Source organism: Sorex araneus, chromosome 10 (assembly GCF_027595985.1).
Source record: "Sorex araneus isolate mSorAra2 chromosome 10, mSorAra2.pri, whole genome shotgun sequence".
Lineage (NCBI taxonomy): Eukaryota > Metazoa > Chordata > Mammalia > Eulipotyphla > Soricidae > Sorex > Sorex araneus.
In genome coordinates this window covers 24,693,991-24,709,895 of record NC_073311.1, presented here as the reverse complement: position 1 = coordinate 24,709,895, position 15,905 = coordinate 24,693,991, and the positions used below count along the sequence as shown (strand labels likewise).

The 15,905-nt window shown below is 38.0% G+C and overlaps 1 protein-coding gene across 2 annotated transcripts in view; it reads right to left on the bottom strand.

Annotated features, from left to right (window-relative positions):
* METTL25 (methyltransferase like 25) overlaps positions 1 to 15,905 on the bottom strand; it is a 103,606-nt gene that overhangs the window by 17,151 nt on the left and 70,550 nt on the right. For both annotated transcript variants that reach the window (XM_004602822.2, XM_055118559.1), the window contains one exon: positions 11,525 to 11,598. In XM_004602822.2, coding sequence (XP_004602879.2) covers positions 11,525 to 11,598 — 74 coding nt within the window. The remainder of the gene's footprint in view (positions 1 to 11,524; positions 11,599 to 15,905) is intronic.

Below are 15,905 nucleotides of genomic sequence, written 5' to 3'. Positions count from 1 at the left end.
GGACTATATGGGATGCTGGAAATCGAACCCGGGTTGGCTGAGTGCAAGGCAAACACCCTACCCGCTGTGCTATTGCTCCAGCCCCTAATTCCAGTTTGTATGCTACTCAACACTACCTAATGGAATAGTTGTAAAGAGAAATTACATTCTCATTTACAAAAATGGCTTATTAATGGTACCAATTTTGGGACTGAGAGAGAGAGTTCAACAGTCCAGAACATATGTTTTGTATAGAAGGCTCTGCTTTGATCCCCAGCACTGCATATTCTCCAGAGCACTGCTGGGAGTACCTCTGAGCACTTAGCTGAAGGTAGCCACTGAGCATTGCAAAGGATGTTCCCCAAAACATATCCCCACCCCGCAACCAGAGTATTATTTTTTTGTGGTCACTGTAAGGACTAATTACGATAATAGATGTATAGAACCATACCATAGTATGGCCCATTATTATTGTTATTGTTAATATTTTTCTGGTTTTGGGCCACACCTGGCAATGATGAGGGCTTACTCCTAGCTCTCTACTCAGGGATTATCCCTGGACATACTTGGGACTATCTGCGTTGCCGGGGATTGAACATGGATCGGCCAGGTGCAAGGCAGCACCTTACTCATCATTATAGTTATTATTTTTGTTGATGTTTAACTATTATTGGAATTATAGGCTGGATTCTTACAGTTAAAACAACTGTTATAAGTTGCTCACAAATGCTAACTACTGAAAGCTAAAATGAGTAAATGGTGTACATATAAATAAATTTATTTCTTGGACTTTGAAATTTAAAGAAACATTTCAAATTTCAATTATTTGCTTTTTCGTTCCATAATATACTGTTTCTTACTGTTGTAAAATCTCACAATATAATTACTGGGCAATCAATTTTTAGCTTGTTAATCAATAATTGGATGCATGAAACCTTTTATCTTTTACTTCTTTGAAAATGTGTACTTTAGACCATTTTTTAAAAAACATCAAAACAACGATTAGAAAGGTAATTATTCGGTAGCATTATTTCTTCCCTATGAATTCTTTGAAAGATTCTGTGATATTCAGGATTAAGAAATAAATCAGCCTTTCTCAAAGTGAGCAATAACACTACTGGGGACACTGGAACCATCCAGGGGTGCAGTAGTAGCCCAGATGCAATTTGGTGGTGTTTCTTGCTCGCCTATAGCATGAAGATGGGCATTTTTCCTCTGAAATTTAACAATAGTATAAATTCTAGTGATGTAGTAGACTATTGTTAATCCTAATAATAAATAGTCCATATCTGGGTCAAATAACCTGAATATGAATCTTGCCTTACTTCCAGTTTTTTTTTTGCATCCTTTAATTTCCCCATATTTAAAACAAACAAAATTGAGAACTACTACTTGGAACTGTTGTCAGTATTAAGTAAAAATGTCAAAGGACATGTGAAGTTCTAGCATGTAGGAAAAATGAAGTATTACATTGAATTTCAGTAGTTGTCTAAGTACGTTTTAAGTTTATTTGTTTAATTGTAGTTTTGAATCTTCTTGTACTCATCTATTTGATTCAAAAAATAGATCTAAAAGCTACATGGATATATTACCTCATTATAATCTAATTGGATATTTTGTTTCTACAAACTGATAATTTATTTACGTAGTCAATTTACTGAGATCATTGTATGTGTGAGGGCCCATGATGCAGAGAGATGCTATAACCATGAGCTAAACCAGTGGAATGCTCATCTCCAGCTGCTCAGAGTCATCATTTTAAGTGTATTCTTAAAATCTCACATCTCTACCAATAAAAATCTTGAGCATGCTCCACTCAAGAAAATAACTTATAAATTCTAGATATTTCTCTAATAAATCATATGCATTTTAAAACATTAAAATTGAGATTAAAGAGATTAAATGGAAATTAAAACTTCAGTGTTCTTTCACTTGCAATGTATTCACATACTTTTGGTGTTAAAGACTGATAGTGGTGACCACAAAGATAATTCTGAGTGAAAGGTTTGATGGAGAGACCCAGCAAAACCTCTTTCGGCATGGGCAACTCCTCGCAGAATGTCTCCAGCCTGAGAACTAAGCTGCGGCCCCGTGCCCGCCCAGGAGGGGAAAGGTATTTCTCTCTCTCTCTCTCTCTCTCTCTCTCTCTCTCTCTCTCTCTCTCTCGCCTCTTTCTCTCCGGGGATGAAGGGTGTGGTGTCCACCATATTATGATGACCACAGATGGGGTTTTCAAGCTTGCAATGATCCAGTATCTGGAAGAAATCTCCCTGGACTTAGAAATCCAAAACCGCGCGGCCGCTACCGACCTCATTTTTCTTCACAATAGGTCTGACTCTAGTGGGGTGCTCCTAACAATAATAGTGAGGTTTGTGCTGAAATATTGAATGTAACCAAAGTAAACAGAAAGTAAAGTGAAACTTATCAGTTACAAGGTGGGGGGTGGAGGGGCAGGATGGGAGGTGTACTGTGTGGGTTTTTTTTTTTTTTATGGTGGAATATGAGCACTGGTGAAGGGATGGTTGTTTCAGAATTGTATAACTGAGACTTAAGCCTGAAAGCATTGTAATCTTCCACATGGTGATTTAATAAAATAAAATTTTTATTAAAAAAAAAAAGGTTTGATGGATAGGTATGGACAAGTATGGTGGAATTTTAGATAACTCGATCTGGGGACTACAGAAATTCTGAAGGACTAGGTGAGCCTGTGTGAGAAATAGGGAGAAAGCTGCCACCAGAATTTCTGTTACGAGCAAGAATAAAAATCAGCTGTACTCAAATTATGAGATTCATCAGCATAGAAAACAGTAAAGTTATGAAATGAGATAATATAATTTAGATAAATATAGAAAACAACACTTAACAAGAGATTTGAAGGAAAAAAGAAAAATCAGAAGAATAAACTGAAAAAGAAAAGGAAGAATGTCTGATGAGGGGCTTGACTATGAGAAAAAACGGGATTTCTGTAGTGGGAAATTGTAAGAAACACTGATTGCAAGTTCAATCAAGTGAGTATGGATAACTGACCAGGGGATTTAGTAATGTGTAGTCATTAGAGGCTCTGTAAAGATGCTTGATAGAATGACGGAGGTAAAATCTGACTGGAGTTAGCTTACATAGGAAAGAAATTGGCAGCACTTTCAAGAAATTTTCTGATAAAGGAAAGAACGACAGAGAATAGTATCAGAGGGTGAAAATGAGGTTTGGAGGAGACTTTCTGGATTTGTATACTAGCCATTATGCTCTATAATTTCATTTAACAAATGACTGGCCCTCAAGGAGACCAGCAATGGCAGAGGAATAAACAACACAAATGAATTGTATAGTTAGACCCAGTTAGAGCAGTGACTCACATATCAAGTGCAATGAGAGAAGACTAGAGGGCAGGAATGAAAAATCTGCATCATAAAAATGTCTCCTAAACTGCTTTTAAGGAATGTCTAGGATTTCACCTGCGAAAGGATGCAGGAGGAAAGGGTGGCAGAAATGGGGAGGGGACTATTCCAAGTGGAGAGAAGAGGTCCAAGGAACCACGTGATGTGTAAAATTAATTGCATGAAAAATGATGAACTATTAATACAGGGCACAGTGTATATCTAGCTCAATGTTGTGGAGAGTTGCTGGCGTACAGAGGGGGCAGGAACTGCGGAATGGATCAGGCTGGAAAGAATATTAGTGAGTGATTAGATAAAGCCTTGAAGGCCATAGCTACGGTGTTTTAGTTTTTTGAATATAAAGATGGATTATTAAACATTTTGAAGTTAGCAAAGTAACATGTTGGGTCTTGAGGCGTAAATTGAAAGGGGACCTCCTGTCAGAATAAAGCATGGTCAGTATGTTAAAAAGGAACTAGCATTCTTTCTTTTTGTAAAAGTGAATGCACTGGATCTAATTAACATTCTACTCAAGTGAATCCACACTATCCACAAGCTTTTCCAAAAATACACTGTAAGAATAGGGTGTACTTGTAGCACTTTCCAGGGAAGCAATATCAGTGTAAGAAATTTTAGGAAAAGGTGAAGCAGATGTCGACTTTATTGGAAACAAGTATAAAAGGAAAGAAAGCAGCAAACATACTTTTAAAATAAACTTATCTTGCCTTTCATATGAAAATACACATTCAAAGGCAAAAGATGAGCAACATGAAATTTTGCTAATATAGCAATCAAGGGAGTCTTGAAGAGATGCCTGTAAAGGCTGAGATGCACGTCCACCAAACATGGTGGTCCTGGTAGGTGCATGCAGAGTTGCCCCCCACCCTCACTCTGGGTGTGCAGCCTCCTGAAAAATAATTGAAGAGTTTTAAATTTTTTGGGTCACACCCGGCAATGCACAGGGGTTACTCCTGGCTTTGCACTCAGGAATTACTCCTGGCGGTGCTCGGGGGACCATATGGGATGCTGGGAATCGAACCCAGGTCAGTTGTGGGCAAGACAAATGCCCTACCTGCTGTGCTATCGCTCCAGCCCTGAAGAGATCTTTTAAGGGAGCTCCAGAGATTATTCAAACAATTCTTCAATTTGAAAGTTACATTTGCTCATTTCATACTGATGACACTATAAATTCAAAACTTAAGTTTTCATTTTGCGAGGCAGATTTCACGACTCAGAATTTCAATTTCTTGTTTATTGTAGAAAATGAAAATGATATTACATAGCTCAATTAAAGGTAACAACTGTCATTTTACAAAACTATTGTAGATGCCTCATTGTGAAGAAAAAACCCAAAGAGTTCACATTATAGTTTTCCCATTCTCTTTTCAAGAGGTTTTTATTTTTTAATTTGGGGGAGTTTGGGGGCTCCCGAACGGTGCTCAGGGTGTCCCAGGGGCTCAGTGGGTCAAAGCCAGGGCCTGAGGATGCAGTGTTACTTGGGCCCTGAAGTGCCAGGGATAACCTGGGCCACCCAGGGGTAGTCAGGGGCCTCCTGGGCTGCATCCAGCAATGCTCAGGGACTCAGGGTATCCTGAGGATCTAACCAGGGTCGACAGAACGCAAGGCTGCAACTTAACCCCTGTTACCTCTCTGAGCCCGATCACCAAGAGTTTTAAGAGAATTTCACAAAATTAAACTGCTTTTCTGGCATTTACTATCTAAAAAAAGTTTCGAGATTTGGAAAAATTATAAAATATATAAATTTCTATAAATTTTAAGCTTTATTATGTTTTGTCGTAATTATAATTAATGGAATAAAATGGTATATTTAAATACATAAAAATGTTTACTTCTGATATTAAATGAGATAAACAATGATGCTAAAAGAAACTTTTAGAGTAATGCTTCAGATATTCTAATATAGCATATCATTTGAGGAGAATTTATCTTGATTAATAAAATAAACAAGATGAAAAGGTCAGTAAGTAAAGTTATGTCTTTCTTTAGTACACAGGCTGGCTAGAGAATCCAATCACATGAAGTTTGGTCTATGAGATCTACAGAGAGTCGATTTGTATTAAAAATATTCCAGATAAAATTAAAATTAAAAAGCCCAGGAAAGTGAAGCCATTTCTGGTATATGAATTCAGTCACAGTCCCAGATCCTGTAGGCTTATGATTTTAGCTTTTAACCACTTTGAGGCTAAATTTTTCTTATCATTATAATGAAGTGTCTGTAAGAGATACTACGCATCTCTAGTTCAACTCACCCTAGGGGTCAACTTGATAAGAGATTAAAATTTGATGCTACTGAATACAAGCATTCATAAGACATGTATAACATATAAAGAATGTCAGTAAAATGAACATTTAAAATTAAACTTGAGAGTTATAGAAAATATTACTAGGGTACGTATGTCTCCCCACATTCCCCATCTCTATTTTTTTTTTTTTTTGCTTTTTGGGTCACACCCAGCAATACACAGGGGTCACTCCTGGCTCTGCACTCAGGAATTACCCCTACCAGTGCTCAGGGGACCATATGGGATGCTGGGAATAGAACCCTGTGAAAGGCAAACACCCTACCCACTGTGCTATCGCTCCAGCCCCCATTCCCCATCTCACTGTACAAAATTTTGCTCTTCCACAGGAAATCACCATATTGAACCTTGCTTGTGTTTAACATTCTTATACTTTTTTGAGATTGTCTAATGCCTATTTATACTCCTAAACAATCACTCAGTTGTGTCTGGTTTAAAATTATTATAAGTAACCAGCCTAAAGTAATTTTTCTGCCACTTCTATATTTACAGGATACATTTACAATGACACATATAACTGTAAACTATCATTTTTCACTGTGGCACAGCATGCCATTCCATTTCATTTTATTTTTACGTATTTATTTTTTGTTTTTGTGTTTGGGCACATCCCATTGTGCTCAGGGCTTACATGGCTCTGTACTGAGGGATCACTCCTGGAAGGGTTCAGGGAACCATATGGGGTATCGGGTATAGAATTTGGGTCAGTTACATGCAGCAAGTGCCCTTCTTGCTGCATTATCTCTTCATTCTATTTTAATGGAGGAAGTGAAATTTATTTATTCTCCTAACCTTTTGTTCCTAAACAATCTCTTAAAGCATATAGTTAAATGTTTTCCTAAGATATACACTTAGATGTGTAATTGCTCAGACAAAGCACTGAGACATTTAGAATTTTATTAGACAATGCTAGCTTATTTTCCAAGGGACTGAACTAACTTCTTAAATCCCATCAGCAAAGTGGACAGTTCCAATTGCTCTAAGTTCTTGCTTACATTTGACAACTGTCCATCCTAAAACTTTTTGCTTAGGGGCCAATGAGATAGTACAGTGGGTAAGGTGCTGGCCTTGTATGCGGCTGACCTTGGTTTGAACCCCTGCACCTCAGGTGGTCTCCCCCAGCTTCCCAGGAGTGATCCCTAAGCAGAGTCAGGAGTAAGCTCTGAATATGGGTGTCATACTCCCCCAATGCAAACTCTAAACAAAGATAAACAAAAGCTTTTTGCTAACCTACTGGTGTATATATATAAATAATATACCAGTGGAGTTGCTGGGTCATTTGGTAAACCTATTTCAATTATTATAGGACCCTTCACAGTTTCCCTTAAAGGCTAAATGAAACCACATTCCCAACAGTGAATGAGGGCTCCTTTACCTCAGACCTTCACCAGCATTCATTTTTGATAACAGGTCATTCTCACAAGGAGTGAGGTGATATCTTATTGTTTTAATTTGTTTCTCTCTGATAATAAATACTAGGACAAACATAGACTAATATAAAAAGATACATGCACACTTATATTTATTACAATTTTTTTTGGTCACACCCAGCGATGCTCAGGGGTTACTTCTAGCTCATGCACTCAGGAATTACTCCTGGCGGTGCTTGAGGGACCATATGGGATGCTGGGAATCGAAGCCGGGTCTGCCCAGTGCAAGGCAAATGTCCTACTTGCTGTGCTATCAGTCCAGCCCCTCATTACAATTTTTAATAGCTAAGATCTGGGACCAATTCAAGTGCTAAGGACAGATGATTGGATAAAGAGGGGTGTGTGTGTGTGTGTGTGTGTGTGTGTGTGGTTTTAGCCACAATCACTTTCCTTTAATCTTACTCCCGAGTCTTCCCCAACAACCACTAATCTCTCCAAGTTCCATACAGTGAGATACGCAACTACAAGAAAGTTTTATGTACATATATAAATACACACACATAATTATACCCGAGAGACTCAAATACATCGACATGTAGATAGAGATGTTATCATACTGATAGTATAGGTGTTAAGGTGCTTTACCTTGCACATAGCCAGTCCCAGTTAGATCCTCATCACCAGTACTGAGCCAGGGGTAGTCTCTAAGTATCACTGGGGTAGCTCATTTCTATCCCCTACGCCCAGGGAAGAAAAAAAGCATTTCTATTTTCCCAGAGTGAAAGTCTCCTGAGCACAGTTATTTTAAGATTTTACCTACATCTTCAATGGTTTCATTTCTGTTGGCTATATTTATTTTTGGTTTGGTCAGGTCACCTCATTTAATCATCCAGCTGTTAATTTTTGGTTGTGTGGTAAATGCTGCATAGCAAATTGCAGCGGTAATTTCCTAGAGGAGATTAGACAAAAACTACTTTTGGCCACAGAGGGTTTGCTTCCAGCAGATAGCTAGTCAAAGCAGTGTTAAGAAGTGATTTCATCACAGCTTGAAATAACTCTAAGTCCATTTTAGGACTGTCCAGTTCTAACTCATACTCATCAGCTAATATGAACCCTCAGGGCCCTCACTCAAGTAAGAGTAGTTAATCTGATAGCTCTAGTCCTCTTGATAGGACACTAACTTCTGTCATAAAAAACACTATACAGAATGCTTCCTCTCTTTGCCCCATATGTTGATCACCAGGTGTCTCTAAAGAAAGTGCAGCCCTAATAACTGCTCAACTCTACTGGTTTCAATCTTCTCACTGACATCTGTTCTGATCTGTTCTGCAATTCCTAAGTCTCTGTTATGTCTCCACGTTCTCAAACCAATGAAAAATAAAGCATATCACACACATATACAAGTATGTGGTCATGACAGGCTATGAAATACTCCTGTGTGGACACACTCTCCTTTGCAACTATGACCCAGTAGGTTGCCTGTCATACATTGTGAACAACTGCCAGATTGAAAAAAAGTACAACATATGCAAATCTTGACAATGAATTGAAACTGATTCCAACAGGGTGATGGGAGAAAAATAGAATGAGATTTTTCAGGATTTCTCAAGGTTGAAAATGATTATGTCAATCACTGTATCACTGTCATCCTGTTCATTGATTTACATGAGTGAGCACCAGTAATGTCTCTATTACACTCAGCCCTGAGATCTTAGCAGCCTTTCTTTACTTGTCTTTCCCAAGGATTGGAGGTTCTCATAGGGTCAGGGGAATGAGATCTATCATTACTGTTTTTGCCATATAGAATATGCCACGGGCAGTTTGCCAGGCTCTTCCTGTGGGTGGGATACTCTCAGTAGCTTGCCGGGCTCTCAGAGAGGTATGTATATATCTGTTACTGTATTTAGGATATAAATATGCCATGGGGAGCTTGCCAGGCTCTCCCAAGTAGGCAATAGACTCTCAGTAGCCTGTCAGGTTCTCCAGAGGGAGAACTAGGCTATTAGATGTCGCTTCCAGGAGCTTGGTTTTACAGTCTCTGGTTGTTGGCCATTGATGGGATTACATGGCACCGGGGGCAGTCTCTGGGTGTGACTATCTAGCTACTGGAAATTGGGGATCTGGGTGGTAGAGGCCCAGTCCTGATCTGAGAAGCCTTGGAGATCTCGGCCCCGGGTCCCACACACCTGGGTTCCTTCACCGGCTCCCCCATGCGTGAGGCTCGTCCTAATGTGTGGAGAATGGCCCTGAGCATGGCTGTGGCTGGGTTCCAGAGGTCTTCAACTGTCAAGGCTCTCCTGGGGGCGGGGTAGGGAAATGCAACCCATCCCCTCTGAGGGGCCCTGGTGAAGACAGCCAGGCGAGGGGGCAAGAGACTGCGTTGCTATCTCTGGGAGCTTGGTTTATAGTCTCCGGTTGTTGGCCGTTGATGGAATTACACGGCGCCATGTCATCGTAATCATAATTACAGAATTACTTTCCAGTTGCTTGCCTCAGTATAGCATTTTTAATGGGAAAGTTATAAAATTTACCTGTATATTTTACAACAAAGTTAACCATTACACGGTTATGATAATTGATTATGTCAATGCCAAGAAAAAAGAGTAAGTCAAAAGAGAAAGAAAGGAATAGAATTTTAAAAAGCTAATTTTGGCCTTTGGATGTACTTGAATTTGGTATGTTTGTGAAGTATATAAGTGAAGCTTTTCAGATTAAAATGTCTAATATAGACTGGAAATTCTGAAAAGAGATACAAATCAAGTACATGAAATAAGTTACTTGCTGCTAGGGAAAGAGGAAATAAAACACATAGCAGCAGAAAACAGAACATTAGAGAATGCCTCAATATACTAAATGCATAGAGTTGGAAGAAAAACCCGTCATGAAATTAGTAAGTGTACTAAGTAAGAAAAGGGGGAAAAATTGTGTTTTTATGGGGAGGGTGGCAGTTGGCAGCTAGGTCATGCCTGGCATTGCTCAGGGATCATGCTGGCAGTGCTCAGGAGATAACATACAGTGCTGTATTGAAACAAGATTGGCACATACAAGTGCCTTACCTACTGTCCTATTTCTCTGCACCCACCAGGGAATGCAGCTAAACAAACGATCATAAGAAAGACTTCGGAAAAAAATAATTACTCATATGTCCAGTTGTGGCTGAAAGGTGAGCAAGGCCTTTAAAAGAAAGATATAATTAAAATAGTCTATCTTCTGAATAGTAAAGAAAGGTAGGAAAGGGGAATTGTTGATGGATTTTTAAGTGAGAAGAAGATTTAGAAAAGAACATAAATGGCTTCAAGTGGGAATTAAGAGAAAAATTAATTTGTAAACAGAGTTAAGGTTCTAAAGGAGAATCAGTACTTGCATGATTATGAACTTGCACAATTTTGTGATTTTCTACAACTAGTTTAGCACATTCGGGATGAACTCAAAACAAGGAGCTAGTTTCAGCAAAACACACAGAATTCACTAATAATGATTTTGAAGACGGTAACTATATGGCAGAGAAGAGAGATGTGGATATGAACTTGGGGGTTTTACATTGAAACACAGCAAAAACCAATGCTATATGTAGATATTTGTATGTGGTATAAAATTGATCAGTAAATTATTATTCTTATAGACAAATGATAACAAAATCTTTTGCTATTATTAGTGTGGGTTTTCAGAAGCCAAAAACTTAAGTTTTATCTGGAGTATTTTACTATAAGCAAATGGATAACAGAATTCTAAAATAAAAATGGTAAGAGAAAAAAGTGAGAACATTCATGAAAATTGATAGGATTAAAATTGTACGCAAGTGTAGCAGTTGTTGAACAATAAGTATGAAAAATTCTCCTACCTTTGCCACTGTTTGTGAAGAGTGCATTATTTGGGGGGAAACAGAAAACAAAACATAATCAGGTCTACTTATGTTACTAGTAGAAACTTGCATGGTCGCACTCTTTGTTGATGATAAATATCCGTCCTAAGTATGTAAGTATGGTTATGAACTATTTTAAACATAATACTGCTCAATGATAATATATTATTTACTAAATTACTTATCTATAACAAATTAAATATTTCTAAAATTCCACAGAAGTCTTTATGTATCACAACGAAACAAAAAAAAATTGAACCTCCATTCCACTAAAATATTATGGACTTGGGCCAGAAAGAAAGTACACTGGGTAGGGCACTTACTTTTCCAGTAGCCAACCAGGTTTAATTCATGGCACTACTTTTGATCCCCTGAACCTCACCAGTAACCCCGCAGCACAGAGGCAGGAGTAAGCCTTCAGCATGACCAGGTAAAACCAAAAATCAAAAATAGAATAAAAAATGATTCACTTAAATACAGTTAATGTATCCTTCTTAGTTATTAAATTTAAATGTGCAGCTGCTACCGGTTACTGCCACCCTAGATAAGTTTACCCATACTAAAAGATGGTTTACTTAAAGTACAACAATTATTCTTATTAAAATAAAATGCTCATACCATTTGGTGATGCCATAATAATCTTTAATAATATCCTGAAGGACAGCACGGTAGAACAGTGATTCAGTAGGCAGCTGGGGAAAAAAAAAAGATGTATTATATACACAAAAAAATAAATAAGTAATTTAAAAATGCCTCCAACCAAATCAATACCAGTGTTGGAATCATAAGGGGATGTTACTAAGCCTAAATTTGTTGTAAAATATACAAGTAAATTTTATAACTTTCCCATTAAAAATACTATACTGAAACAAGCAACTGGAAAGTAATTCTGTAAGAAGATAGAAAAAATTATGAGAGAAATAACAAATAAGCAAGATATAATCATTTGAAAAGAAACCTGTTCCCCCCCATGAAATTTATCAATTAAAGGAACAATAAAATAAACAATTGCGAATAATCAAGTCAGCTCTGGAATCTATTAGAAAGGAGTCAGAAAGGATGCACAGAAAAGAGAAAGTGGATTTACTGAATAGTAGTATAATAGAGATCATATCATTGGGATTTCCACTAAAAAAAAGAAGGGATTACAAATATATGTCTGAGACTTAAAGGATCACAACACTGGCTACTTTAGAGTTAAAAAGAAGGGCCTTGGAAAGGATAATAGCACAGCTTGAAATCTTAGCAAGATTTCATTTCCTGGGCAAAAGAGGTAGGAGGTATATGTGAAGTTTCAAATGTTTTCCAAAAGAAAGAAGGAATGGCTGAAGAGAAAGGCTGAGAGAAAGCATGCTCCTTTCACAGAAGCCTAAAGTTGAAAAGTACATTGTATGTAGGAGAATAAACACTTTGCTGCTGCAAATGAAACTATTCTTTAGGAAATTTCAGAAGTTGCCAAAACTGGATCCACATGCCCACATGTAACTATATAATACGATATAAAATTTTATATGATATGTTGTGTAACATTGGTTTGTCCTTGCTCCTTCCGCAGGGAGTTTAGGTTTATTGAGTTACTCCCACAACAGTGCCCCTGAGGCATAGTCAAATCCATCAGGCACTAATAACCCTATATTGCTTTTTCTCTTTCCTTTGTCATTTGCATGGTTTATTCAGCAACGTCCTTTTCGTATAGACACAGGACGACAGTTGATGCTGTGCTTTTGTAACATGGGAGTTAACTGACTCCAAATAATATTTAATCCGGGCATCCATCATACTTACTTGACTTAAGACACAGTTACCCTTACTTCCCAACACCCCCAAAAGCAGGGTCTTGGCGCGGGACAAGGATGGACCCAGGTCAAGCTGTAGGCTATGCTGCTAAGAGCCAAAAAAAGTATAATAAGGGCACAGTCATGGAACAGACCATCAAGCAGTAACTAAATAAGGACCCTGCTTGGGTTAGGAAAGACTAACGTGATCTGGGATATATAGGGAGATGTCCCCAGGAAGAACTAACTTTAAGCTTAATATATCTCTTACTGTGTTTATACAAAATGAATAGAAATAATAGTAAGAAGTAGATTTACTATGATTGTTTAAATGGATTACTAGCTGAGGAAACGAGAAAGCAATCCACCCTAGCTGGGATCCCACCCTTGAGCGGATCTCCTAGTGTTCTAGAGTGCTGAACCCTCAGACGAGATTTTTGTCCTGAGTTAATCTCCTAGAACAATTTCCACTGAAAAAGTGGCTTTACATCTGTTTACTGTTATGATAATATCCAACCATACCTACGTGTATACCCAACCTTCAAGATTTCTATATAATTATGCTGTCAGGAGGTGGGGGGAGAAAATAACTACATTGTAGAAGAAACAACTACCCTGTAGAAGAGGCAACTATGCTGTAGGAGAATGAATCTGTAAGGATGAGGATGAGAATGAAATAAACGGTCCCTGACTATCACACAGCCCGTGGGCCCTATTCCTCCATTTCCCTGTTCCTTTGTCATCTACCTTCGCGGGTCAGTCTTCTCAGCCACCAGAAGCACGCATCCTGCGCCCCCACACTTTTTGAATTCACAACGATATACTCTAGGACATTAATCTCTATATAGAAAAACTGTCTTGTTAAAAATTAATATTAACCTCAATGCAAATTAATATTAAAACAACAGCCTGCCTTTTATGCAAGGGGGATAGAAGGAGGAAAAAATAAGCAAATATGGAGGGAGATCAACAACACTGAGAACTTTGAGAAATCTAAGATGAAAACTAAAATAAAGGCAGGGGAGCGGTGGGGGGAGGGACTTTGGGGACATTGGTGGTAGAAAATGTACACATGTGGAGGGATGGGTGTGCGATCATTGTATGACTGAAACTCGAACATGAAAGTTTTGTAATTGTAGCTCATGGTGATACCATTAAAAAAAGATAAAAAAAGTCCTAAAATCTGTCAATGACAAGTATGGTTTTAAAGTTAATAGTCCAATGAAATGTGTATATCCATTGAACCATCCTTTTCTAACTCTGATTCTCCTTCAGAACCCCAAGTCCTTACTTTTGATTGCAGTTAGAATAAGTATTTGGATTCAGATGGAGTTTATATTAACAAAATAAAATTCTGCCTGAGTGCATAGGCAGAAACATCACTCTCTTTCACCCCTCTCTCATTGAAATTCAAGTTCCTATTCCTCAGGCCCCTGGTGCTAAAGAACAAAAACCACAAGTAGAGTATTAATTGTTATTACTTGGATCTTCCAACAATGCAAATACTCTCCTTAAGATTTAACACTGGAGATTCAACAGAGAAGAGGCCAGGCAGTCTGGCGAGCAATGCGGCCGGAGAAATGCTCCGGACCCGAAACCGGGCCACCAACACCGGGGATCCGGATGGAGGAGGTGCAGCCACAACACCTTCTTCAGATGGAGCCCTGGCGACACTGAGCAGCAACTAACACGGCTCCGGGTTGCAGGACTGGAACACATCCAAACCGCGCGGCCGCATTAGCGGCTGCGCAACCTTGTCTAAAAACTGAAAATATACAATCTTTTAATGGAAAACCAATTATCAAATGCTTCCTTAGTAGGGCTGTCTTTCTTGGAGGGAAACTCCAACATCAGTGAGTTTGTTTTGCAATATGGAACGTAATCAAGGTAAAGAGAAAATGAAGTGAAATTCATCAGTTATACAGTTGGGGGTGGGGGGCAGTGGCTGGGGGTATACTGGGGATTTTGGTGGTGGAATATGGGCACTGGTGAAGGGATGGTGTTTGAATATTGTATAACTGACACATAAACCTGAAAACTTTGTAACTTTCCACATGGTGATAAAATAAAAATTAAAAAAAAAGATTTAATACTGGAGAATATCTGACTTGTGGAATTCTGACAGAGCACTTCAAAGAACACACATTCTGTTTTTTCTGGATGGTGGGAATAGGGCAGAGTTATTTCTGGTGAAAGAAAATGGAATTAGCAATACCTTCATTCCAAAGTGAATACCTAAAATAACTCGCTAAAGCAGGTACAGTGCATACATATACTTGAGTGCCCATGCTAAAATTTATAACCTTCTTCTAGGCACACTTCTTACATAAAATCTTCCAATCACACTTTTTATATAAAAACCTCCTTGACTTGAGACAAAAAAAAAACCCAAAAATCCCATGAAACAACTGAGTTCTTAACTTTCTTTGAAAATTGCTATAAAATATTTTATTCAGAATTTTAGATCTCTGAAAACATTTTACATCTTACATTTCTCATGTTGTATAATTATGTTATATAGCACCCAAATCTTGACTTCAACATGTTTCTGAAATATCTTCATTTCTTTTATAATACCGCTGAAATGACTTCACTTTTATTAACACCTACTCTTACATTGTTCTGCTGAAATTCAAGGCATTTCAGGAGATCTGTTACATGAGGGGAAATATTACTGCTAGTATTGAAAATGGCTTACAAAGCCTTAACTTTTTACTTGACTAGCTATAATAGTTGAAACCTTTATTTTTATGTAAATTTTATATGAAACTGACTCCAAATAGTTAAAAGTTCTCCTTTTGTAAGCGTATGTGAATATGTAAAATCATATCAAATAAACTAGAAATAAATGTTACGAAAAACTGCTTTTAAATTGAAAACCAAAATAAAAAGACCCCCAAACTTGCAATTTAAGCAAAAACATACAGAAATGGAATGCAGAGAGAAACGCGAACAGCATTGAACAAATGATCATTCATATGTTACCCACAGTAAACAATATCTTTATGGCTGTTTTCTAAGAAATGGAAGAGTTATGAAGTGCTTCAAATGGACATTCCTGATATAACTAGGTCTATCCATCCCGGTAAGTACAGAGGGGATAAGTGGGAAGGGAGTCAACAGCCCTTGAGCAGCCTGTGCCTGACTGTTCCTGAAATAAACTAGATGAAGCTCAGAGTTTACTTTCTCTTTTTCACAAGTGATAAATCAGTCGAGTAAGTAAA